The sequence below is a fragment of the Scyliorhinus canicula genome, chromosome 5 (genome assembly GCF_902713615.1).
Source record: "Scyliorhinus canicula chromosome 5, sScyCan1.1, whole genome shotgun sequence".
NCBI classification, from domain to species: Eukaryota; Metazoa; Chordata; class Chondrichthyes; order Carcharhiniformes; family Scyliorhinidae; genus Scyliorhinus; species Scyliorhinus canicula.
The window spans coordinates 94,473,228-94,499,811 of record NC_052150.1 but is presented as its reverse complement, the minus strand read 5'-3'; the positions used below and the strand labels follow the sequence as shown (position 1 = coordinate 94,499,811).

Here is a 26,584-nt window from a genome sequence, read left to right as displayed (position 1 = left end):
AGCAGTGAGCCAACTGTGAAGCTCGTGGAGCATGTTTTATGAAGGACAGTTGCCTTTTAGCTTATCAGCAGAAGCGACAGACGGCTTCCTGGTAGATCGTACAGGTACCCGACTCAAACGGTAGCCTGGTCTCCACCCCTCCTCAGGTTAATGCGGCTTTAGAATTGCTCTATCGGGATTTTTGATAGATCTGAGTCTCCGGTTCAGGGATCAGTCATAGCTGACTTTCTGGACATCTTATCCATCCTGGCAGTGGTGGGGGGGAAGAGAGAGACAGAGAGAGCGAGAGAGAGAGGTGAGGAGTTGGAATACCCGTTGTGCCCAGAGGAAATTATAAAATGCATTGGGTTGATGCAGACTGATACAGCCCCTGGCCCAGATGGCTTCTCCATTGAATTTTATAAGAGGTTCGCGGAGCAGTTCGCGGAGCTTTAATTCTGGATATGTTGAATGATTCTTTATCTTGGGTTTGTTGCCCTCTAGCCTCACACATGCCTCTATTTCCTTGATTCTCAAAAAAAAGACCCAACAGTGTGTGGGTCTTATCGACCTATCTCACTCTTAAATGCAGATATTAAGATACTTGCCAAAGTGCTGACGTGGTGTCTGGAGCCCTGCCTCCCAGAGGTGATCTTGGAGGATCATACAGACTTTGATAAAGGTCAACAATTGTCGACCAACATAAGTCATCTGCTAAACGTTGTCCTTTTCTCCTTTTCGGTGCCCGAACCAGAGGTGATTGTTTCCCTAGATGCCGAAAAGGCATTTGATAAGAGTGGAGTGGGAATATCTGTTTGCGATTCTTGGGAGGTTCGGATTTGTCCACAAGTTTGCTTCCTCGATTCAACAACTGCATAGGACTCCCACTGGCACTGCTAGTACAAAGCTCTGAACTCTGGCTGCTTCTGGTTAAACAGGGGAACGAGACAGGGGTGTCCACTGTCTCTGCTCCAGTTTGTTTTGTCAATAAAACGCTCATTGAGCCAGGGAACATGGATGGCGGGTTCCTGGGGTGGCACAGGGCGGGCATTAGGAAGTTGGGAGACCTGTTTATTGACGGGAGGTTCGCAAGACTTGGTGAACTGGAGGAGAGGTTTGAGCTCCCCCTCCAGGGAATATGTTCAGGTACCTTCAGGTCAAGGTGTTTGCTAGACGACAGGTGGAGGGGTTCCCTTTGCTGCCCCCGTGGGGGGTAAGGGATAGGGTGCTTTCTGGGGTGTGGGTCGGGGATGGGAAGGTGTCTGACATCTACCAGGTAGTGCAGGAGGTGGGGGAGGCGTCGGTAGAGGAGCTGAAGGCTAAGTGGGAGGTGGAGCTGGGGGAGCAGATTGAGGAGGGGACATGGGCGGACGCCCTGGAGAGGGTGAACTCCTCCTCTTCATGTGCGAGGCTTAGCCTCATCCAGTTCAAGGTACTGCACCGGGCCCACATGTCCGGATCTAGGATGAGTAGGTTCTTTGGGGGCGAAGACAGGTGCGTCAGGTGTTCGGGGAGTCCAGCGAACCATGGCCATATATTCTGGGCATGCCCGGCACTGGAGGAGTTCTGGAAGGGGGTGGCGAGGACGGTGTTGAGGGTGGTGGGATCCAGGGTCAAGCCAGGCTTGGGACTCATGATATTTGGGGTTGGGGTGGAGCTGGGAGTGCAGGAGGCAAAAGAGGCCGATGTTTTGGCCTTTGCGTCCCTAGTAGCCCGGCGGAGGATCTTGCTGCAGTGGAAAGATGCGAGACCTCTGAGCGTGGAGACCTGGATTAATGACATGGCGGGATTCATTCAGCTGGAGAGGGTCAAATTCGCCCTGAGGGGGTCGGTACAAGGGTTCTTTAGGAGGTGGCAGCCTTTCCTCGACTTTCTGGCTCAACGATAAGGTACTAGGTCAGCAGCAGCAGCAACCCGGGGGGGGGGGGGGGGGAGGTTTAGGGGGATAGTGTTTAAGTTAATTTGCTTATTGTTAATTTATTTTGTTGTTTATTGGGTTTGGGGGGGGGGGGGGTGGGGGGGGGTGTGTTATATGCGTTATTACGGGTGCCGGGGGGTTGTTTATTATTATTATTGTTATTGTTATTATTGTTCTGTTGATATATATATTTTTCAAAAAATTCCAATAAAAATTATTTTAAAAAAAAGAACGCTCGTTGAGATCCTGTCAGGTGGAAGGGGATAAAGGGGGGGTTGGGGGGGACCCATTAACTGGGCCTCACCTCATTAACTAAATTACACTAATCTGGTTGAGAGTGTCAAGTCCAATTTACAGAGGTGGGATAACCACTCCCTGTCCTTGGCAGGCAGGGTTCCGACTATTAAAATAAATGCACTCCTAATTTATTTTTCAATGTCTCCCTATTTTTCTCCCCATGTCCTTTTTGTCAAAGTTAACAAATTAGTGTCCTCCTTTATTTGTGCAGGTAGGGGTCCAAGGATCCACGGAGTCAGGGGGCTTGGCTCTACCCAATTTATTGTTTTACTATTGAGCAGTCAATACTCAGAAGGTATTGTTGTGGTTCAGTGATCCTGGTTCCATATGGGGAAGTTCCTGCGCAGTTTCTAGCCTTGGTGCAATAGTTACGGTATTGTTGCTTTTTTCTCCAATAAGATTTCCCCTGAATCCAGTAGTGATGTCCACCCTGAGAATTTGGAAGCCATTCAGGCAGCAATTTAAACTCTGTTCCTGGTCTTTGTTGACCCCCATCTGCAAAACAACCCTTTTCTACCAGGGTTTGGACTCGATGTTTAAATTATAGGAGGAGAAGGGGTTGGAGAGGTTTGGAGACCTGTTCGTAAAGGGGAGGTTTTAAGGAGTTGGCAAAGAAATTCCAACTGCCTGGTTCAGTCTTTTCAGATACTTCCACATTTTTGATTTCTTTGTGCAAAGGCTTTTCCCTCCTTTCCCTGGGCACCACCTTCTTCCCTGTTGAAAGGATTTTGTCTTTGGCTGGGTCTGGTGAAGGGTCTATTTCAGGCATGTCTGGCCATATGCTCTCAGCGGAGTCAGCTCCATTAACTGAGATGAGGACGCAATGAGAGGGTGAATTGGATCTCATTCTGGATGATGAGGTGTGGAGTGAGGCCCTTTACAGGGTCAACTCCACATCTTTATCTGCTCAGCTAAGTCTGATTCAATTCAAGGTGGTGCATCGAGTGCATCTGACTAAAGCGAGGATGAGTGGAGTTTTCTCTGGGGTGAAAGACAAGTGTGAGCACTGCTCTCGGGGACTGGTTAACCACACTCAAATGTTCGGGTCTTGTCCCAAGTTGGTAAGTTTCTGGGCCTCTTTCTTCAACACTGTGTCAAAGAGACTCAATGTTGATTTGGATCCATGCTGGTGGCCATATTTGGGGTATCAGACTCGCCGGTGTTTCAAACGGGGGTGAAGGTGATGTCCTCACCATCGCTTCATTGATAGAACTCGGAGATGAGTTCTGCTTGGGTGGAGGTCTCCTACTCCATCCAGTGCCCCGGCTTCGTTGGCCGACCTCATGTCTTTTTTACATTTGGAGAAAGTTAAGTACACCATTAGAGGGTTGGTAGAAGGGTTCTACCTAAGATGGCAGTCATTCATTTCCTATTTTAAGGAGCAGGTCACCGTCAGCTTTAGGGGGTTTAGTTTGGTTCTTGGGGCTTAAAGTTGATATGTGCTTTTGCCTGTTTGTCTCTTTCTTCTATTGTGTAATTTGGATTAATTATGTTGTATGGTTTTGTTTATTATGGAAACATTTTCATAAACATATTTTTAGAAAACAGTCTGATGTATGTTAACAGCCATGCTGCCATACTTGACCGCGAAATGAACTTTTGACCACATTTACTTACGGAACATATTGTAAAACTGCTTTGGAATCAGATTGAGTTTGCCCCAAGGGGATCCATGGTTCTTTTTCTTGGCATATTCAGCATGGTTAAATTCTGGCTCAGTTCCAAAAGAATCAAGAACCCTCAATAAGCATCTAAGAAAAAAATGTCAGAAGTAGGTAGAATAGTGGCATGATTTATAATCCAAGTTATCAGCGAGATGAAGAGAGTTCTTTATATTCAATTTACTTCTCTGTCACTTTTACAAGTAAACACAACCAACTCTAGATCAGGCCATTCAAAACCCTTATAGCCTTCTTTTTATTGTTGTAATCAAAACTATTTCAAATTGCTTCCATTGAAAAAAAACAGAGACCTTAAAACAATCCATTGCTCCTTATCCATATATTTCAGTTGCACAATGCAAAACTCCTCAATTCATCATTACTTGGTTCCAAATATGTTTTTAAATAATCTAATCATTTTAAACGCTCAATTCACTTCCACACACTTGTTCTTTATTTTCTGTTTGAATCACTTGAATCACTCAGTCATCTGTATGGCCAACTTGCTTGGTCTTTGGACATCTTTGGGAGGGAACAGGAGCATCCAGAGGAAACCCACACGGGGAGAACGTGCAAACTCCACACAGTCACCCAAGGTTGGAATTGAACCCGGGTCCCTGGCAGTGTGAGGCAGCAGTGCTAACCACTGTGCCCCATTATAATGCACTGGGCAGAGGACTTAGGAGCAGAAACTCCAGCTGATTTTCTTTTACTCTCCAATCTGTAGAGCACAATGGTACTGCTCAGAGACAAATTTGATACTATCATCAATTTTCCCCACAAGAGAACTTTACTTCTTATTTTATTCCATTCCCTTTTATTATTAAACCGTGGCTGTTTACAACAATGTTTCCATGAGCTATAGCCAGTGAAACGTCAGTCAAACTAACCCTTGCTTTGTCATGCTGAAAGGAGGCAATTTTACTAACCAAATCATTATGTTCTGACAGAGTGTCATTGACCAGAAACATTCATTTATTTTTTCTTTTCATAGATGTGAGTATTTTCCAGTATTTTCTGTTTTTAATCCAGTTTTTAAGCATCCACAGAAGTTTGTTTTGAACCCAGGCATTGTAAGGCTTCCTATCAACTTATGTGGGTGGCTAATAAATTGAAGGCTTTGGAACAAGAGATTTCCAAACCAACGATATGCAACAATGTGTGTGATTTAAACTCAGGTGCAATGTAACCAAACCTGTTAAAGGGACATCAATAGTAGAACGTGCTGTTTTCTTTCATAAAATCAACCAAAGCATAAAGATAATGTATAATCTTACCGATAATGGGTGAAAGATGCTCCGAGTACAGTTTGGAGTTGTTTTAATCCAACAATGTCAGTGTATATGAGATCCAGTAGCTTTGGTCCCCTAATTGGACATCCCTCTCTATTTCCAGTCAGGATGCTCAAGTGACTAATCCAAATGAAATATAAGTACTGTTACAATAGTCATATTGGAGATGTGAAACACTGCACTATCTGAATTAATTTGCAAGTGTAACATACGTTTGCTCTGATTTTATTGTCAAGATCAAGATCTAAAGTGCATTGAATAGTAATGTGCCAGTTATTCAAAACTTACTTTACAGCGGATGGGCCTGTGAAGAAGAGTTCTGGCTTGTCAGAATATATTCAGCAAAATACAGAAGATCAGGAGCAGAAATGTGACCTTTTTTAACTAAGTGGCAACCCAGGCAGAAAGAGCAGTGCCTGATGCACCACTGCCGGCTTTACCAGTCATATTTTTTAAAATATATATATTTTTTGCATTTATTTGCAACAACATTGCTAGAAACAAAAAAAGAAAAAAAAGGGGGGAAAAAATAAACAGATATGAATACAGAGGAAACATAGAAACAGATACGAGGCATCTTTTTTTGTTTTGTTTTAAAATTTAGAGTACCCAATTATTTTTTCCAATTAAGGGGCAATTTAGCGTGGCCAATCCACCTATCCTGCACATCTTTTGGGTTGTGGGGGGTGAAACCCACGCAGACACGGGGAGAATGTGCAAACTCCACACGGAGAGTGACCCAGAGCCGGGATTCAAACCCGGGTCCTCAGCGCCGTAGGCATCAATGCTAACCACTGTGCCACCGTGCTGCCCTAGATATGAGGCATCTTAACATTGGGCTCACAGTTGTTGGTTACCACAACCATATTGCTTAACTATCATGTTGCCCATGGTACTAAGCCATACCAGGGGTGTGTCTGAGGCCACCAAGGCACACCTTGTTGTTGTTTGCCATGGCTGCACTCACGGTTTTTCAGTTTGTAAACTCAACCTGAGCCAGAACAAAATCTTCCCCGTGAACCCGCAGGGTCTGGGGTGGGGGTCCTCATCCATTCTCAACCGTTGCGCCTCCGGCTCTTTGATCCACCCCTGCACCCTTCTGCATTAGCCAGAACAGGAAGTTTGGAAGGGCCGGGCCCCCAAATTCCTCTTTCTTTGTAGGAGACTTTTATGTATCATAGAGTTCTTCTCCCCACCAATGCCACACACAAACGTTATGAATAGTTTCTCTACTTTGGTGAATGAAGTGTTGGCTAGTGTGGACTTGAGAGATGAACAGACACTTCCAACACTGATGAAGGTTCAACTCAATTTTATTAACTACTTCTAACTAACTAACACACGATGACTGTGGGTCTAAATGATGCTAACTTAAACTAGAGACCTAAGCCTTGTCCGAACCAGTTGATTCTCTCAGCACGTGTTGTAAGTCTGTGCTGGGCTGGATGAGTTCTTATTACACTCAAAGGCAGCACCCAGAATGAGCGGGAACCGTGGTGCCCTCTGCCTTTATAGTGTGTGTATTCTAACTGGTGATTGGCTGCGGTGTTTGTACATGTTGATTGGTCCCTGTGTGTGTCTGCACCATGATATACTGGTGTATATTATGACAGTGAAGAAGGCCTTGGGGATGAAGATCGGAGGAATCCTGGCAGCACGTTCATTTTGATTGTCTGAATTGTGCCCATCGAGTAGAGTGGGAGCAGGTCCCACCTCACAGGTCTCTCTTTACCTCTTCCGCCAGACTCAATAAATTCCAATTATTCATCCATTTCAAGTTGTGGTTGTATGGATCCCCAGGTATTGCAACTTGGTTTGGGCTAACTTGAACGGCAGCTTCCCCAGCTCTGATTCTCCCCCACACCCTCCCCCCGCGGGTTCACGGGGAAGATTTCACTCTTGCTCAGGTAACTCGAGAAGGCTAGTTCCTTTATTCCTCCCACGCTGGCTAGGGAGTTTGTGAAGTAAAGAAGGTCATTGACACAGAGTGAGACTCTCTGCATCCTGTCTCCCCTCTGGAAAACCTCTCCATCCCTTCGCTGATCTGAGGGCGACAGCCAGTGGCTTGATTGCCAGGGCAAATAGCAGCGGGGAAGAGGGCATCCCTGCCTCTCGTAATAAAAGCTGACGGTGTTTGTCCATCTGCTTGCCAGGGGACCGCTGTACATTAGCTTCGTTCATGAGGTGAACCCTGGCCCAAACCCAAACCGTTCCAGTACCTCCATTTGATTTTGTTGAAGACCTTCTCTATGTCTAGGGAGATGATGACTTCTGGTGTCCCCTCCCCTGGTGGGATCACAATCATGTTCAGCAGTTCTGATGTTCTCGGTTAGCTGTCTTCCCTTGACAAAGCCGGTCTGATCTTTCACGACCAGCATGTAATCTCCAGTTGCCTTGCCAAGGCCTTCACCAGGACTTTGGCGTCAGTGTTCAGCAGTGAGATGGATTTGTATGACCTGCTCTCCGTAGGGGCTTTGTCTTTTTTAGGGATCAGCGATATCAAGGCCTGTCGCAGTGTGGGCAGCAGGGTCGCTATCGACAGCGAGTTATTGAACATCTCCGACAGGGGCGAGGCAAGTGCTGCCGCATATATGTTATAGAATTCCATCGGGAATCCGTCTGGACCCGGTGCCTTGCCTTACTGCATGGAGTTGATGCTCTCCATGATCTCCCCCAGTTCCCCCAATCCGAAGCCGAGTAGCGTCTCCAGCAGCATCGCACACCCCCCCCCCCCCCCCCCGATGAACTCAATGCATTCTATGCTCGGTTCGAGCAGGTAACCAACAATCCGCTGTCGAGTGCCCCAGCAGCCCATAATTCACCCATACCCACCAACACAGCTTCCGAAGTCAGATCAGCCTTCCTGAAAGTGAACCCTCGGAAGGCAACGGGCCTGGACGGGGTCTCTGGTCGTGCACTCAGAGCCTGCACGGACCAGATGGCAGAGGTATTCACAGACATCTTTAACCTGTCCCTACTCCACTCCGAGGTCCCCACCTGCTTCAAGAAGACCACCATCATACCGGTACCAAAGAAGAACCAGGCAACGTGCCTCAATGACGACCGTCCGGTGGCCCTGACTTCAGTCGTAATGAAGTGCTTCGAGAGGTTGGTCATGAAGCGCATCACCTCCATACTCCCGGAACGCCCTGATCCACTGCAATTCGCATACCGCCACGACCGGTCCACAGCAGACGGCATTTCCCTGGCCCTACACTCATCCCTAGAGCATCTCGACACCAAGGACTCCCACATCAGACTCCTATTTATTGACTACAGCTGTGCCTTCAAGACCATAATCCCAGCCAAGCTCATATAAAAGCTCCAAAACCTAGGACTTGGCTTCCCACTCTGCAACTGGATCCGCAACTTTCTGACCTACAGACCACAATCAGTAAGAATAAACAACAACACCTCCTCCACAATAGTCCTCAATACCGGGGCCCTGCAAGGCTGCGTACTTAGCCCGCTACTCTACTACCTGTACACACACGACTGCGTGGCAAAATTTGGTTAAAACTCCATCTACAAGTTCACTTGGATGGAGCTGCTTCCAATCACCAATATCATAACATGCTAGAATAACCAAGTACTTTTAAAAATATAGTTATGCAAACAAATAAGAAAAGGTTTTGGAGGAAGGGGTGTCTGGGTCGGAGAGGGGAAGATAACTGATATCTACAAGGTTATGCAAGAGGCGGAGGAGGCGTCAGTAGAGGAGCTGAAAGCTAAGTGGGAGGGGGAACTGGGGGAACAGATCGAAGACGGGACATGGGCTGATGCCCTGGAGAGGGTTAATTCTTCCTCCTCGTGTGCGCGGCTTAGCCTCATCCAATTCAAGGTGCTGCACCGGGCCCACATGACTGGGACGAGGATGAGTAGGTTCTTTGGGGGTGAAGACAGGTGTGTCAGGTGCTCGGGGAGTCCAGCGAACCATGCCCATATGTTCTGGGCATGCCCGGCCCTGGAGGAGTTCTGGAAGGGGGTGGCGAGGACGGTGTCGAGGGTGGTGGGATCCAGGGTCAAGCCAGGATGTGGACTCGCAATTTTTGGGGTTGGGGTGGAGCCGGGAGTGCAGGAGGCGAAAGAGGCCGGTGTGCTGGCCTTTGCGTCCCTAGTAGCCCGGCGAAGGATCTTGCTACAATGGAAGGATGCGAGGCCCCCAAGCGTGGAGACCTGGATCAATGACATGGCGGGTTTCATTAAGCTAGAGAAGGTCAAATTCGCCCTGAAAGAGTCGGTACAAGGGTTCTTTAGGCGGTGGCAACCTTTCCTCGACTTTCTGGCTCAACGATAGGGTACGGGGACAGTAGCAGCAGCAACCCGGGGGGGGGGGGGAGGGGGGAAAGGGGGAGGGAAAAGGGGGGGGGGAGATGATGACTATGTTTGTTTATTTAATTTTAATTTATTTTTAAGTTCTTTTGTTGTTCATTGGGGTTGGGGGGGGGGGGGGGGTGGGGGGATATGATACATGCGTCGATACGGTCTAGGGGGTGTTACAGTTATTATGGGTTATTTTGTTGCATTTCATTGTTTGTCGTTATGTTTTATATTTTCTGTAAAAAATTCCAATAAAAATTATTTTTAAAAAAAGATAGCAGTTAAGCATATTGTATTCACTGTATTGAGTAGTATTGTTGAAGGGGAAATTGTAAGCTATTTTCTTGTGTGATGTTAGAGATATCATAACACCGTGTTGCTAATAAAGTTTGTTTTCATATATCTTTGTGTAATCACTCCTGGAGTGAGGTATTGCAAAATTAAAATTAAATACCGGGGATTCTGTCCAGTATCCTCGCCACTGTTGGGATCTGGTCTGGAATCGTAATATCACAGCCACGCCCAGCTAGAAAGTGGAACTTTTCCAGAAGGCAGAATTCTAGGCCATATGTGCTGATTTGGAAACCTCAGAGAAAGACTACACTGAATTGGACAGGTTTCCCAAACGTAAAGATGTGGGTGGTAACTATTTGCTGGATTTAGATCACAGAGTTATGTTGTATGGAATGATTGTTTTGGGGCAAGGAATGTTTCTCAAAAGTTCAGGAACATTGATAGTGGGGAATGGGCAATTACAAAAATATAATGTGTGTTATGTAACTATTGTAGTTAAGTGTATCTTTGTTTTACATTGTGGCCTTTCTTGTTGTTTGTTTTTACATGTAATAAACACTCTTTTATCTGAATGGTTACACGAAGGCTGGACATTTCCATCATTGGTTTGCATATCGGTCCTCATGTTATGCCAAATTGAAAAAACAGACTCTTTAGGACCAGTGTTCCAAGTTACTCTTCCAGGTTTTGGGTTACTCGCATGTCTAAAACCATTCGGGTTCTTAACATTCATGAAGACCTCGTCTTCTCAACTTTGCCCTTCGCTTGAGGTGTGGTGATCCTCAGGTTAAATAACCACCAGTCAGCGCTCCCCCTCAAAGAGAAAAGCAGCCTATGGTCATCTGGGACTATGGCGACTTGACCTTACCTTTACCTTAACTGGGGAAATAAAGAAAATGTACCGTAAGAAAATTTTAGGTAGGGCATGATGTGTTTTAGAACATAGAACATAGAACAGTACAGCACAGAACAGGCCCTTCGGCCCTCAATGTTGTGCCGAGCAATGATCACCCTACTCAAACCCACGTATCCACCCTATACCCGTAACCCAACAACCCCCCCCCTTAACCTTACTTTTTTTATTAGGACACTACGGGCAATTTAGCATGGCCAATCCACCTAACCCGCACATCTTTGGACTGTGGGAGGAAACCGGAGCACCCGGAGGAAACCCACGCACACAGGGGGAGGACGTGCAGACTCCACACAGACAGTGACCCAGCCGGGAATCGAACCTGGGACCCTGGAGCTGTGAAGCATTTATGCTAACCACCATGCTACCCTGCTGCCCCATTATTGTATAAGTAATTAAAAATAACAATGTGAGGGAAGGTGTTTGCTTTTAAACAAGTTTTGTTAAATGGCAGGTAAGGCTGAATATCTGTATGTTGAGTGATTCAATGTGTTTTATCTTAAATCATTCATACGCTGCTTCATTAAATTTGCTGTATTCCAGTTGTCATCAGCTGCTAAGTTTAGATTGCTGTCAGATCGTGATCAGAAACTACACTTCAGGCCTTGGACCAACTTCAAAAATTGCATTAGTGTAAGGAAGTATGGAGGAGCTTTGGCACCCTTACATAAATTCAGTAATCAAAGAAAATGGGGGTTAACTACTGTGGCCATCTAAAATGGCCACCTGCAAAGGATAATGGGAATTGTGGTCAGGTTGGGACACAGACGATACAAAGCCCCTGTGTATTGTGCAGAAGAAACCAGACCTACAGAGAAACTTGCACCTGCTAGAGGTCAATCACCGAGTTCCCCAGGGCAATGGGACACAGATTGAAACATAGCAACAGTAACAGACTCGGGGGTGCCTATTTACCTTATTTGGGAGTGCCTACGTGCCTTGGACAATAACTAGAACCCGCCCAGCTATCAAGGTATCCGCCCCTAACTGGCCAGAATTGATTAGGGTGATCAAAACCCTATCGATCCATTGGATCCCGGGTTAGGACCGCCCAAAAGCGAGCGAAAGATCGGAGGATAAGAAGAACGGAGCGACCAATATTCTGTCTCTTTTGGGACCAGCCTCTGCCCCTACCAACTGCAGCACATCGACCAGCCAAGTTCAAGGACCCGCGATCGCTACCTGAAGGACGAGCCGCAGCCTTTACATACCTGACAACTTCAAGCCACCACTGGAATTCAGACAAAGGCCTTGTCTAACCTGCACAGAGCTGGTCACTTGAAAGTTAAGTAAAGGTCATTTAAGCTGTTGGGTATAGTTTAATGTGTAACCGCGTGTAGATTATTACGTATAGAACCGAGCCTATGTTGAATAATAAACAATAGTTGGACTAATATACTGGTTGTATGGTGATTTGTCAAGTACACGGAACGTACTCGCGTCTTGTGGTTATTATTAATAAAGATAAAAGAGCAACATTACATTTATAAGTGTTGACCAAACTAAGAAGCTTTGGGCTAGGTTAAGGAGAAACCTCTGTTTTTAATACAGTATACTATTTTGCTAAAGTTCCCACAGGCACAGTTACAACTTTCTAAAATGTGTTAGGAAACTTGAATGATACTTGTAACAAAATAGCTTGGTCTTCTGGGCTTATATTTGTGTGTGTTTAGATTGTAGTAAAAATACAAAAATAAAGTTTTGTATAAAATGGTAACTTGGCCCCAAATTGCCTGAAGCAAATAGACTTCCGGAGGCACACCTTGTGGTGGATAGAAAAGGATTTATCACCATAGAAACTTTCATAACTGAGTCACATCGATGAAATTTAATACAGGGATTTTCAATCTATTCCTCAGGTATATCCAAAGACTATGGGGAGATTCTCCGTCAGCATTGTGCACGGCGTATATCCTACTATTCCAGGAGAATAGCGGGAGAGCCTCTAAAATAAGCATTTGAATATGCCTTGTCAGATTAATGCTGGATTCTGCCTGCTTTTGGGATTTTCACCCCTCCTCCCCCCAAACCCCATCACCAGAGACCTGACGTAATGAGCACGCCAGGGGTTCGGAGGTGATTGCAGCCCCAGGTGATCAGGAACATGGCAGGACAATGCCCTGGCACTGCCAGGTTATCACTGTCAAGGGACGGCACTTGAAATGGGAGGCGTGGTCATGAAAGGGGCATGGCCATAAAGGGGAGGGTCATTTGGCAACTCCATAGCAGGGTCTTGCTTACCTAGGGAAGGGTTACCTAGCAAGGCGCTGCTACCAATGATGGGGGGAGGGCTGATGTTGGCTAGAAGGGGACGGGGCCTGAAGAAAGACCCTTTAGGAGGGTCTCATACCAGCAATCTTTGGGGAGTGGGGTTGAACTCTAAAAATAGTCCTTTAAAAGTGATGCCCCAATTTCCATGAGGCCGGGCTTGCTGGTGACTTCGGGAAGGATAGATAATTTATTCGGCAGGTTTCACCCCTGGCTAAGTGTGGAGAATTGCAGTGGCAATTTGTACTGGTTTTACCGCCAAAAATGACAGTCATTTTTTGGGAGAATTCTGAAAATATAACTGTCACCACAATCCCAGAAGACCAGAGGCTGCTCTCCCCTTTGAGATATGATTGATGGTGATTTAACTGAGATTCCCCACACCTCAGGCAAGGGGCAAGGTTGAGAGGTTCGGGCCTTCATGAATAACCTCAGCCGGAATGGGAATTGAACCCGTGTTGCGAGCGTCACTCCGCATCATGAAGCAGCCATCCAGCCAACTGACCTATCTGACCCCCAAAGATTAGAGGCAGTGATGCACTATCAATTACGATGAGACGAGAGTAGAGTGTAATCGAGGCTTTATTAAGCAGCGATGTGTAGCCTCCTGCAGCTGCTGCCGAAATGGCTGCAGCTCGGTGAGCACATACATTTATACTCCCCCTACTGGGTGGAGCCAGCAGGCAGGGATCTACCCCCGTACCTGTAGTACAGGAGCCTTACCGTATTACATCTCGTAAGTGAGATATACAACAGTGGTGACTACCACATTCACCCCCTGTTAAAAAAGAGTCCAGCGGGGGTGGTGGTAAAACTATTTACATGCATTTTAAGGTTAACATTTTGGGGAAAGTTCACAAATTCAGCCGATCGGGTGCCTTGATCCTCTGTTGTGAGTGCCGCAGTCCCGGTGGCGATGCAGGTGTCGGCTCGGTTGCCGGTGACTCCCGGAGCGCGTCGACCACATCTTCATCCCTGGGTGGGACCAAGGGGAGGACGGATCATCCTGGAGCAGGGGCTGTGGTGAGGTACACTGGGGGAGGAAGGGTGGCGCTGGGACAGGGGGGGGGACCAGCTGGTGCCAGGTCCCTGAGGGAGACTGTGTCTTGGCGGCCATTGGGGTACGCCACGTAGACGTACTGCAGGTTTGCATTGAGTAGCTGTACCCTCTCAACCAATGGGTCCGCCTTGTGGAGCCGCTCGTGCTTGCGGAGGAGAATGGGTCCTGGAGCTGCCAGCCACGTTGGGAGCGAAACCCCGGAGGTGGACTTCCTGGGGAAGGCAAGGAGACATTCATGGGGGGTTGCATTAGTTGCAGTGCAAAATAGCGATCGGATGGAGTGAAGGGCATCGGGGAGGACCTCCTGCCAGCGGGAGACCGGGTGATTTTTTGGACTGTAGGGCCAGCTGGACGGCCTTCCAGACCGTCCCATTCTCCCGCTCCACCTGCCCGTTTCCCCGGCGGTTGTAGCTGGTCGTCCTGCTCGAGGCGATGCCCTTGCTGAGCAGGTACTGACGCAGCTCATCGTTCATAAATAAGGATCCCGGTCACTGTGGATGTAGGCGGGGAAACCGAACAGGGCGAAGATGGTGTTGAGTGCTTAGATGACTGTGGCAGACATTATATCGGGGCATGGGACGGCAAAGGGGAATCTGGAGTATTCGTCGACCACGTTAAGGAAATACGTGTTTCGGTCGGTGGAGGGGAGGGGCCCTTTGAAATCCACGCTGAGGCGTTCAAAGGGGCAGGAGGCCTTCACTAGATGCGCGCGGTCTGGCCGGTAGAAGTGCGGTTTGCACTCCACGCAGACCTGGCAGTCTCTGGTGATAGCCCTGACCTCCTCAGTGGAGTAGGGCAGATTGCGGGCCTTTATGAAGTGAAAGAACCGGGTGACAGAGAGCGTCGTGTAGGGTCCGGAATCGGTCCACTTGTGCGCTGGCACATGTACCTCGGGACAGGGCATTGGGGGGCTCATTGAGCTTACCGGGGTGATATAAAATCTCGTAATTGTAGGTGGAGAGCTCGATCCTCTACCTCAAGATTTTATCATTTTTGATCTTGCCCCGCTGTGTGTTATTGAACATGAAGGCAACCGACCGTTGGTCAGTGAGGGGAGTGAATCTCCTGCCAGCCAGGTAATGCCTCCAATGTCGCACAGCTTCTACGATGGCTTGAGCCTCCTTCTTGACAGAGGAGTGCCGAATTTCGAAGACATGGAGGGTGCGTGAAAAGAATGCCACAGGCCTGCCTGTCTGGTTGAGGGTGGCAGCCAGAGCGACATCTGATGCATCGCTCTCGACTTGGAAGGGGAGCGTCTCGTCGAACGTGTGCATCGCGGCCTTGGCGATGTCTGCCTTGATACCGTTGAAGGCCTGGTGAGTCTCGGCCGTCAGGGGGAAAGCAGTGGAGTAAATGAGTGGGCGGCCTTGTCTGCATAGTTAGGGACCCACTGGGCATGGTATGAGAAGAACCCCAGGCATCGTGTGAGGGCCTTGGGGCAGTGGTGGAGGGGGAGTTCCATGATGGGGCGCATGCGATCGGGGTCGGGCCCTAGAACTCCATTTTGCACCACATAGCCGAGGATGGCTAAGCGGTTGGTGCGAACACGCACTTCACCTTGTTGGAGGTTAGGTTGAGGAGTTTGGCGGTGTGGAGGAATTTGGAAAAGTTAGCGTTGTGGTCCTGCTGGTCATGGCCGCAGATGGTGACGTTATCCAGTTACGGGATGGTGGCCTGCAGTCCGTACCGGTCAACCATTCGGTCCATCTCCCGTTGGAAGACCGAGACCCACATTAGTGATGCCGAAGGGAACCCTAAGGAAGTGGTAAAGATGGTCGTCCGCTTCAAACGCAGTGTACGGGCGGTCTGCCTTGCGAATGGGGAGCTGGTGGTAGGCAGATTTCAGGTCCACTGTCGATAAGACCCGGTACTGTGCTATCTGATTGACCATATCAGATATGCGTGGGAGGGGGCACGCGTCGAGCTGCGTGCACCAATTGATGGTCTGATTGTAGTCAACGACCATCCTGTTTTTCTCCCCAGTTTTCACAATTACCACTTGGGCTCTCCAGGGGCTGTTGCTGGCCTCGATGATGCCTTCCCGCAGCAGCCGCTGGACCTCAGACGTGATGAAGGTCCTGTCTGGGCACTGTACTCAGCTCCTGGTGGCGACGGGTTTGCAATCCGGGGTGAGGTTTGAAAACAGAGAAGGCGGGTCGACCTTAAGGGTCGTAAGACTGCATACAGAAAGGGGTGATAGGGGCCCGCCGAATTTCAGAGTGAGTCTTTGGAGGTTGCAGTAAGTCCTAGCCGAGTAGCAAGGCAGCGCAGAGGTTCGGGAGGACGTATAGCCGGAAGTTGCTGAACTTTACGCCCTGGATGGTGAGGGTGGCGGTGCAGTACCCCCGGATCTCCACGGAATGGGATCCGGAGAGCAAGGAAGATTCGTTGTGTGATGGGGTGTACCGCGAGTGAGCAGTGCCTTACCGTATTGGGGTGATTGAATCTCTCTGTGCTCCCGGAGTAAAGAAGGCATGATGTCTTGTGCCCATTGACCTTTACCATCGTCGACGGGTTGCGAGATTGTGCGGCCGGGGCCATGATGGAGGCGAGCTGTAGCTGGTGTTGGAAGGCCCCTGGCTGGTCGGCGGCAGTTGCAGGCGATGAGCGGCCCGATAAGGTGCCCGATAAGCAGGGGTCCTGAGGCGGGGAAGATGGCGGCGCTCACGGGCCGCACGTGGGTTGCGGGGAAAAAATGGCGGCGCCCATGGGTCACATGTGGGGGGTGCAGGTACAATAGGTCTGGTTACAGCGGCAATCGAACGGGCCTGGCACACAGCAGCAAAATGTCCTTTCTTCACGCAGGCCTTGCAGAGTGCGCTCCGCGCCGGGCAGCACTGCCGGGGGTGCTTTGTCTGTCCGTGGAAGTAGCACTTGGGTCCACCGGGGTTGGCTGGCTGCCGTGCAGTGCAGACTTGGGGGCGGTCGCTGGTGGAGTTAACGATGGGGCGGTCACTGGAGGGGTCCATGATGGGGTGTTCGTTGGTGGGGTTCAAATGTCCAGAAGGGGGGGCGCCGTGCGGTTGGGGGTGTACGCTCGTACATTAGAGGAGGCAATCGTTAGTGAGATCGCGAGTTTCTTGGTCGCTGCGAGGTCGAGGGTAGCCCCTTCTAAGAGATGCTGGCAGATGTACGCCGACCCTATGCCTGTAACGAAACGTCCCTGAATAGGAGTTCGGAATGTTCAATGGCCGAAATGGCCTGGCAATCGCAGTCCATCGCCAGGGCGAGCAGGGCACGCCAGAAATCTTCCAATGACTCACCGGGGAGTTGATGCCACATGGACAGGAGGAGCCCGGCATAGAGTTTGTTGGTCTGCTGGGTGTAGTTCTCTTTTAGAAGCGCCATGGCCTCAGCATAGGTGGGCGCGTCCCGGATGAGGGGAAAGATATCGGAGCTCAGCCGTGTATACTGGAGTTTCTGTTCCTTTGTGGGTGGTCCTATCGCAGATCCGTGTCGGCTTCAAAGCAAGCTGGCCAGTGGGCGAAGGCCGACTTGGCTAAGTCTGCTTGAGGGTGCAGCTGCTGGCGATCCGGCTTGATGCGGAGATCCATCGTTGTAAAATCTCTGCTTATTAAATTGATGCACTATCAATTACGACGAGACGAGAGTAGAGAGTAATCGAGGCTTTATTAAGCAGAGATGCGTAGCCTCCTGCAGCTGCTGCCGAAATGGATGCAGCTCGGTGAGCCCACACATTTATACTCTGCCTACTGGGCGGAGCCAGCAGGCAGGGATCTACTCCTGTACCTGTAGTACAGGAGCCTTACCGTATTACAGCTCGTAGGTGATATATACAACAATGGTGACTACCACAGGCAGCATGCCAAATTGAAGTGCTTTGAAAGTGATGTGCTGGAAGTTCTTGTTCTCCCTTGCTGATTCTTCAAGAATTCACTTCTCTAGCTGCCCTGATACAAAGAGAACATGTGCTACACGACTATACAGACCATCTATCTGGCCTCAACAAAAGGTCTGAGCAACCCTAAATATATGTACGACAATCTTTTAAAGTAATGGTGTTGTATGAGCCACTTTTTCTAATAAGGGTATGCAATTTGGAGTCAGCACGTATTTTTTCAATTGCGCAGCACTTCAGAATTGTGCAGCCGATGTAGATATTTAATCGTAGGACTGCAATTTTCTCATATATCCTAAAGGACCTATTATTAATCCATGGTCCACAATTTTCTGGAATATATTAAGGTAAAATGTTTAACTATAAAGCCATGTTTTATGCCTGGAGTTTCTTATAACCCCAATAAATTAATTATAAAATTTTGATTATGGGTTTAAAAGTGCTTCCCAGATTAAAGAATGAAATCACAGTATTTTGCCTTTCACCCTATACAGCCAGATACATTTATAAAGGAAAGGAAGATGAAGATTTAAAGGTTTAGGGCCTCTTTACTCCTGTGGTCTGTCATGGAAAAGGCTATCTCTGCATCCTTCATTACACATGTCCCACTGCCTTGCTTCCTTCTGTGCCTATCCTGAAAATAATTCTCTCCCATGTCACTTAACTTCACTTTCAAGCCCCAAGTGCACCTTAGCCCTCCGCTCCCAAACATATTTCTGTTGTCACTGATTTGCTCAACCACTCCCTCACCTCCACCTTTATCTCAATAAAATCTTCACTGTTTCCCTAATAGGTCTCATAACTTTGAAACTGATCAGGTTCTGAGGAAAGGTCATTGACCTGAAATGTTAACTTTTCCTTTCTGGACAGTTGTTGCCAAACTTATTGAGTATTCTCAATCATTTTCTGCGTCTGTATAAATGCAATTTGCTGCTGTTCAGAATTTTTTACTAATTAAGGGGCAATTTAGCGTGACCAATCCATCTACCCTGCACATTGTTTTGGGTTGTGGGGGTGAAACCCACGCAGGCACGGGGAGAAAGTGCAAACGCCACACGGACAGTGACCCAGGGCCGGGATCGAACTCGGGTCCTCGGCGCCGTGAGGCAGCAGTGGTAACCACTGCGCCACCGTGCTGCTGTTCAGAATGTTGAGTGTTAACAGCACAACTGTACAAGCACTGAAGAAAAACAGGGCAACAATGAAGAATGTGTATGTCAGGTAAGTTAAACTAGGGAGAAAGTAGACTCGTCATTATCATGGTTAACACAGAGCATCACTTAGAAAAGCAGCATTGTCACCACCATTGTCATTTGTCAGCCCAAGCTTGTCTTATCCAGATCGTACTGCAGACTGACATGTAGGACGTGATTCAGTGGGCTTGAGTTAAAGTCTGCTGAATGGCATGTTTAGCAGGGTGTTTCTCTGTGCCTGTAAGTGCCGAGAAACATCCCGCTATTGAATTACACTTTGCCATTTTATTTGGCCTCAGGAGTTTCTCCCCACCAATGCCTCACTTAGAGGGATTTCCTGCTGGTAAGCAACAGGTGATCAGAGTACCATTTTGTCTAGCTGCACCAATCTTCCCCCCCCCCCACGCTCCTTCAGGCACCCACTGTTTTTGACCCCCACAACCTTGGGGAGACCCCCAGAAACTCCCCCTGACTCCCCTCTACCTGGCAAGCCCACTCCCCCCGAAACCGAACCTGATCCCTGGTAGTGCCAACCTGGCACCCAAGCAACCTGACACTGCCAACATGGCACCCTGACAGTGCCAAGATGCCCGAGTGCCGGGGAGAGACAGGGTGCAACTCTGCCCTGTCCCCGGCCATCTGGGGATCTCCAATTGCCTGGCAGACACCCGAGGTGCCGTTACACCTGGTACACATTTGAATGGACCAGTATTAAACGGTGCCTTGATGAAGTCTCCCATGGCCGTTGAGTCCAAGGTGCCAGGTGAATCTGGCGAACGCATATTTTAATGAGCCGTATGACTCATTTAAATATGCTGATTTGGATCGCACCCAGTGAGGGTGAGATCCAGTTTGCGACGTCTTGTGAGATTCCGTTGGATTTGGGAGACGGTTTGACCGTCGCGAATCTCGTGCGATTCAACTGCCTGGTCCCGACACCAAGGCGGGCACGATGAAGCCGCTGAATTACGCCCGTAGTGTTACATCATTATTGGAGTTCTGAATGGGAGCTGAAGACTGGAATGATTAACAAACAACCCCAATCTCAGCTTTAGGATAGAGGAAAGATTGTTCAAGCAGCTGAAGATGTTTCAGTTGTGAATGCTTTGCTGAGAAACATCTGTGATGTCCTGGACATGTGCTGACTGCTCTCCAACATCTATATCTTCTTTTGCATTAGTTATTGGAGGGTTTTCCTTTGGCAATCTCATTGATGCCAGTTGTATTCGGACTCCTTGATACAATACTTGGTCCAATGCACTTTGATACTTTTACCTCTTTTCTGGCATTCAGGTTTTATGTTCATGCTTGGTCAAGGCTCTGATTAGGTCTGCCACCCAAACTGAGAATCAGAGAGCAGGTTATTGATGAGTAGGCAAAGTATGATGGCACTATTGATGACACCTCCTCTCACTTTAAGGATGTTTGAGAGGAGATCAATAGGGTAGTAATTGATCAGATTAGATTTTTCCTTTGTAGACAGGATATATCTGTGCAATTTTCCATTGTCAGGAAGAAGCCAGTGCCATGTAAAATTTAAAGTTTCCATAGTCCCAGATGACCATAGGCTGCCTTCCCTTTTGAAGGGTGAGCTGACCGGTGGTGATTTAACCTGAGGACCACCACACCTTAGGGCAAGTTTAAATAACCCATGAATAGCCAGTGTCATAGCTGTACTGTAATAGTTGATTATGGCAGTGGTTAGCTCTGGGGCACAGACCTTCAGTACTACAGCCAAGATATTGTCAGTGCACATAGCATTATGTGGTCATCTGCTTCTAACTGTCACATGTAACATTATTCATCCAATTAAGAATAGATAGTACCACTGTACATTCATCATTCAAGTACAATCTACATTTCATCAGTCCATGTAAATGAGTAACCTTTTATATCTATTATCTATTATATCCTACAATTTCTCCTCATCTATTATATTCCATATCTATGAAACTGATCAGGTTCTGAGGAAAGATCATCGACCTGAAATGTAAACTTTTTCTTTCTGGACAAATGTTGCCAAACTTATTGAATATTCCCAGCATTTTCTTTGTCTATATAAATGCAAGTTGCTGCTGTTCAGAATGTTTTTTTTATTAAGGGGCAATTTAGCGTGGCCAATCCACCTACCCTGCACATCTTTGGGTTGTGGGGGCGAAACCCACGCAGACATGGGGAAAATGTGCAAACTCCACACGGACAGTGACCCAGAGCCAGATCGAACCTGGGATGTCGGAACCGTGCTGCCCCTTGATGCTGTCACTTTAAAGCGGAAACTGTACCCATCCGAAATAAGCCAAAAATTATTTTATTCAGCTTGCGATATTACACCTTGCCAGATATTTAAAGCTTTGTTCAGCATATCTTACCCTTTCAGCTCATTTACTGATGTAGAAAGTATCATGTTGTGGCCCAGTAAATATAGAGAGGCTATAAGGTCACTCCACTGCACCAATTCCCCAAGCGGACCTCCTTTAAAGACATTCTCAACTATCTTGAATCCGGATTCCTTTGTCAGAAGACCTAAATGAAGTAAAATCTAACAAAAAATAAAACAAATATTAGTCCTTTTCATAAAATAAACGGGTAATTCAAAAAATTACAAAGGATTAGTAAGATGGTTGTTGAGACCATAAACAATTTGTTTATGTTTATGCGAAATCTGAACTAATTTAATTCACATTCTTTTTGACACTTGAGTCAATCCCAATCTAAATTTGCACTTGAACACTTCTGTAAATTCCAAGTCAAGGAACTGTCCAAGTCTGATGAATTACTTTTTATTTGGAAAATATTTTGATTAAATTTTCAACATTTCATACATAAACTTAAGGCACTAAAACCCCAAAATACAAAAAGAAATTCCGCTTCCCACCAAGCGGGTGAAACATCTTCAGCTGCTTGAACAATCTTTCCTCTATCCTACAGCTGAGATTGGGGTTGTTTGTTAATCATTCCAGTGTTCAGCTCCCATTCAGAACGCCCATAACCAAGAAACTATGCCAACACACTGCCTACCTCCCCCCAGCACTGCTTCCCACCCCCAGCAGCTGATGAAGACCAGTTCCTTAAAGTGAGAAATAAACAGGCACAACATCTCATGAAGCCCTTCCTCATTCCATCGCAAGGTGAACTTAACTTTCTCCCAACACAGGAACTCCATCAAGCCCCCACAACCACACTGAGGCACAGGGTGGAGAAGCTGACCTACACCTCATCAAGACCACCTACCAGCCACCAGTGAGGCAAAGGCTAAAACATCTGCCCCCACCCCTGACAGCAGTTCCGGCAAGTCCAACATCTCATATATGGCCCGTAGGGGACTGGACTCCAAGTCCATTTGCAAGATCACCCGACATGGTGCTGAAGAAGGAGCCCCAGAACTTCCTCGACTTCAGGCACGACCAAAACATATGTACGTGGCTGGCTGGCCCCCTCCCACACCGCTCACAAACAGTGCAGAGTCAGGGCAGCACGGTGCACAGTGGTTAGCATTGCTGCCTACAGCGCTGAGGACCTGGGTTTGAATCCCGGCCCTGGGTCACTGTCTGTGAAGAGTTTTCCCATTCTCCCCGTGTCTGCATGGGTTTTGCCCCCACAACCCAAAGATGTGCAGGTTAGGTGGATTGGCCACGTTAAATTGCCCCTTAATTGGAAAACTAATTGGGTACTCTAAATTTAAAAAAAGAAAACAGTGCAGAGTCTTGTGCACAACGTCGGTACCATTAGTGAAGATGTCCAAGGCATCCCGCAGTTAGCGGGGCAGCTCGGTGGCGCAGTGGTTAGCATTGCTGACTTACGGTGCTGAGGCCCAAGGTTTGATCCCAGCCCCAGGTCACTGTCCTTGCGGAGTTTGCACATTCTCCCCGTGTTTGCGAGGGTTTCGCCCCCCAACCTAAAGATGTGCAGGGTAGGTGGATTGGCCACACTAAATTGCCGGTTGATTGGAAAAAATGATTTGGGTACTCTAAAATTTTTTTATTTTTTTTTTAAAGCATGTCCGCCTCGCTGGGGGATGTCAGCCAGTACCAGGGCGACCTTGATGAGTTTCTGTGGGACATGTCCTGCTCTCAGATGGGAATAGCCGAGGCACTGCGGAGCTTGTCCCAGTCGCAGGTGGGCATTGCTGAGGCGCTGCAGAGCATGGCCCAATCACGGAGGAGTATCGCCGAGGACGTTGACATGATGGTGCAGACATCCGGGAGCTGCCAGGGCTGACAGAGCCAGATGGTGCAGGAGCAGCTGTGAAACCCAGGGCCATATGGACACCAACCGGGAGGAGGGGGCACTGAGTGTCAACCCGGACCCGTCCCATGGAGTGACGACAGTGGCCACCAACTCCCCCGAGTTCCTCCCCTCTGATGAGGTCACTTCTCGCAGCCAACACATGGGACAGGGCGGCACGGCGGTGCATGTGCCGTCAACAAATGCGCCGGGGCCCTCCGGCCCCAGAGGTCGCCCGCCAGGGGCATCAAAGGCCACAGGATGTGGTAAGCAGCTGGCTGCATCCGCCTCGGATGTGCATCCTGGGGAGACACCTAGACATAGAGGTAGAGTTAGAAAGGCCAAGCACATCGAGGATCAGAAGGCATCGGGGGAGGGGGATGATGGGTAAGGGCGAGGGGAGGGTTGGGGTGTGCGGCAACATTGGGAGAGTGGGGAATTGTATTACACTTAAATTATGTGCAACCAGTATGATGCCTCTGTCACTTTCTACCGCAATATGGGCCGACCTCCGAACCCTTGGCCCCCCTCTCCAGGCATCACCCCCCCCCCCCCCCCCCCACTCCCCCCAGCACACCGCGTGCAGGTAAAGGGTGTGAGCGAGCACTCAGCAGACAGGCAGGGGTCAGACTATGCATAGATTGAGGAGCACTGGTGCTCAGCTCTCTGCGGGTTATCATCCCCCCCCCGATCCTGCCATCGACAGTCACCCGCTGACGGTGCCGACACAGTCCCTGCACCCTGGGGTGATGTGACCCAGACCTTGGGTGGGTGGGAAATGGGAGTGGGGGTGATGGACCAGGCCACGTCCTAAGTGAATCGGGCAAGTATGAAGGCCTCCCTGGCCCTCTGGGCTTGCCGGGCCCTCAACGCTGCCGCCTGTCCTGCCACCTCCGGCTTGTCCTCAGGTTCCTTCCTGGCCTCAACCTTCTTCCTCTGCTGGAACAGTGCCTCCTCATCATCCTCATTCACCTTCACCACCTCCTCCTCAGATGTGGCCACATGTTCCTCATCGCCAACCTCCAGCATGTTGCCACGCTGCTGTGCAAAGTTGTGGAGGGTACAACAGACCACCACAAAGCGGACGACCATCCGTCCGGTGTGCTGCAGTGCATCACCAGAGCGATAGAGGCATCGGAACTGCATCTTGAGGCATCCGATGCCTCGCTCATCACAGCGGGTGTGGCCACGTGAGCCTCGTTGTAGTGGGTCTCCGCTTCGGTCACTGGCCTCCCTACTGGCGTCATTAGCCAGGAGCTCCGCGGGTACTCCTTATTCCCCAAGAACCAGCTGCCCATTCTGGGGTTGCCCTCGAAGAGGCCGGGGATGATCGACTGCCCCAGAAGTAGCTGGTGTGAACACTCACCGGGAAGCGGGCCCACATGTGAATTTGCTTCATCTGGTGGTCGCACACAAGCTGGATGTTGAGGGAGTGGAATCTTTCCTGTTAACATAGGGCACTCCCAGATGGCCGGGTGAGCGCAGGACAACATGCATGGCATCTATTACCCACTGGACCTGGGGCATCCTGGCGATGATGGAGAAACCTGCTGCCCAGGCATCTTGTTAGGTTTGGTCCATGTCAAAGATGATGTAGTTTTCTACCGGGCATACAGGGCATCCGTGACCTGTCAGATGCACCTGAGACCTGTGAGATACCGCCCTGGAATGATCTCAAGGTGCAACGGTTCAGGGCTGCAGTGATCTTGACAGCCACCGGGAGCGGGTGTCCTCCTCCTCCACGTTCCGCACCATCTCCTTGTTGAGTAGGAGGCTCATGCGGCACGCGCTGTCCATCATTAATTCGAATGTCCAGTCACGCCTGTACACTGTGGGCCGTCGCGGGACTCCCCCTCTGGGTCCATGATGGTGGCAGGGTCCTCAGGGTGTGGGGGCCGCATCCGGCACATCGGTCGTCATTTCGAGCATCTGCAGACGCTGCTGCTGCTGCCACTATCTCCAGTGTCTGCCGGCCCGGCCTAGCAGCAGCACCAGTAGGGCAAGTTCTGTGTCCAATATCCCAGCCATAACATTCAATATCTGTGAGGAATTGGGAGAGGGTGTTAGACTGACACAGCAGTGGCTGCTACCCAGTGACCCTCCATCCCCCATTGACTCCCCCCCACTCCGGAATGCCCTCCCCACACATACGCGGCTGTAGCGGGCCCCCCCACTGGACCCCAGACCCTGTACCCCAGACACCCGCTTGTAACATCACCTGGACCGGGTTTTGGTCCCCTCCTCGTGGCACTCACCCACCCGCCGGCCATCGACATGTCCCCGGAGCTGTGTCCCATCCCCTGGTTATTCAGATGTTGGTTGCAGTGTGTGTGGTATTGCCTTCTGCAGTGTTCAGGCATCACAGTCTGATTGGGATGCTGGGCAATGACTCACACATGTTATATGTCCTGCCCAACCACAGGAATCCATTTGGATTGTGCGAAGTGCTCACTTCACCACAATTGCCAATTCCCTATTAGCAATAGCCCTTAGCTGCACGACCAGAGGTCTCGACAGTCGGTGGTGGCTATGGGTGGTTGTTGGGGCAGATGGGCAGGGACAAGGGTTGCCCCTGGAACAGGTAAACAGGATCGGGGGGTTGGCATGGTGGTGCTGCTGGTGGCTCCCCCCCCCCCCCGCGGTTGCACTCCTAGCGCCCCACCCTCCCATGGCGGCCCACCCATGCGGAGGGTCCCCCATCCTAAACCGACAAGCCCAGCGCTCACGAGCTCTTTGCCTGTGAGCAAAGATGGCTGTTCACCTCCTCGGCTCCCCACAGAAGCCCTTCTGCCAGGTTCACGTTTTTAAAAAGGTGTACTAATCTGTGCCAGCGTGACCACTTGCTGGGGAGGCCGCCGAATGATGGAAATCCGTAGGGTAAGGGATGGCTCCCATTAATTAAATGGAAGTGGGGCTTAAGTGGTGATAATTGGTTTCTTGCCACGCTACGACGTGATCCCAATTTCGTCTACTGGAGCGGGCCGGTTGCATCGCAAACTGTTTAGCGCCTGGCACGGTTCTCGGTTTCAGCCTGTCCCGCTATTCACCAGCCTTGTTTTGCTTGAGCGAGAGTATAATGAGGCCGGAGAATTGCGCACCAAGACATTGCTCAGCCAGGAACCCATTTATGTCAGTGAGCAAAAGGAGAATGGGTGAACAAGACTTCGTGTGAGTTAGGGCACGAGAAGAAGAGTTTTGAACAACTTTATGAATGGCAGACTGCTCAAGGTTGTGCTAGAACAGTCTAGTTTAGAGGCAACAAAGATATAGAAGAGCATCTCAACAACCATCAAGCACAAGCAGGGG

The 26,584-nt window shown here is 49.2% G+C and overlaps 1 protein-coding gene across 2 annotated transcripts in view; it reads right to left on the bottom strand.

The window, feature by feature from the left end:
• The window catches only part of LOC119966132 (coiled-coil domain-containing protein 126-like), a 156,999-nt gene that overhangs the window by 43,381 nt on the left and 87,034 nt on the right, over window positions 1-26,584 (bottom strand). For both annotated transcript variants that reach the window (XM_038797394.1, XM_038797393.1), the window contains exons 8-10: window positions 21,424-21,593; window positions 5,133-5,267; window positions 3,812-3,945 (exon numbers count right to left, since the gene is read on the bottom strand). In XM_038797394.1, coding sequence (XP_038653322.1) covers window positions 3,812-3,945; window positions 5,133-5,267; window positions 21,424-21,593 — 439 coding nt within the window. The remainder of the gene's footprint in view (window positions 1-3,811; window positions 3,946-5,132; window positions 5,268-21,423; window positions 21,594-26,584) is intronic.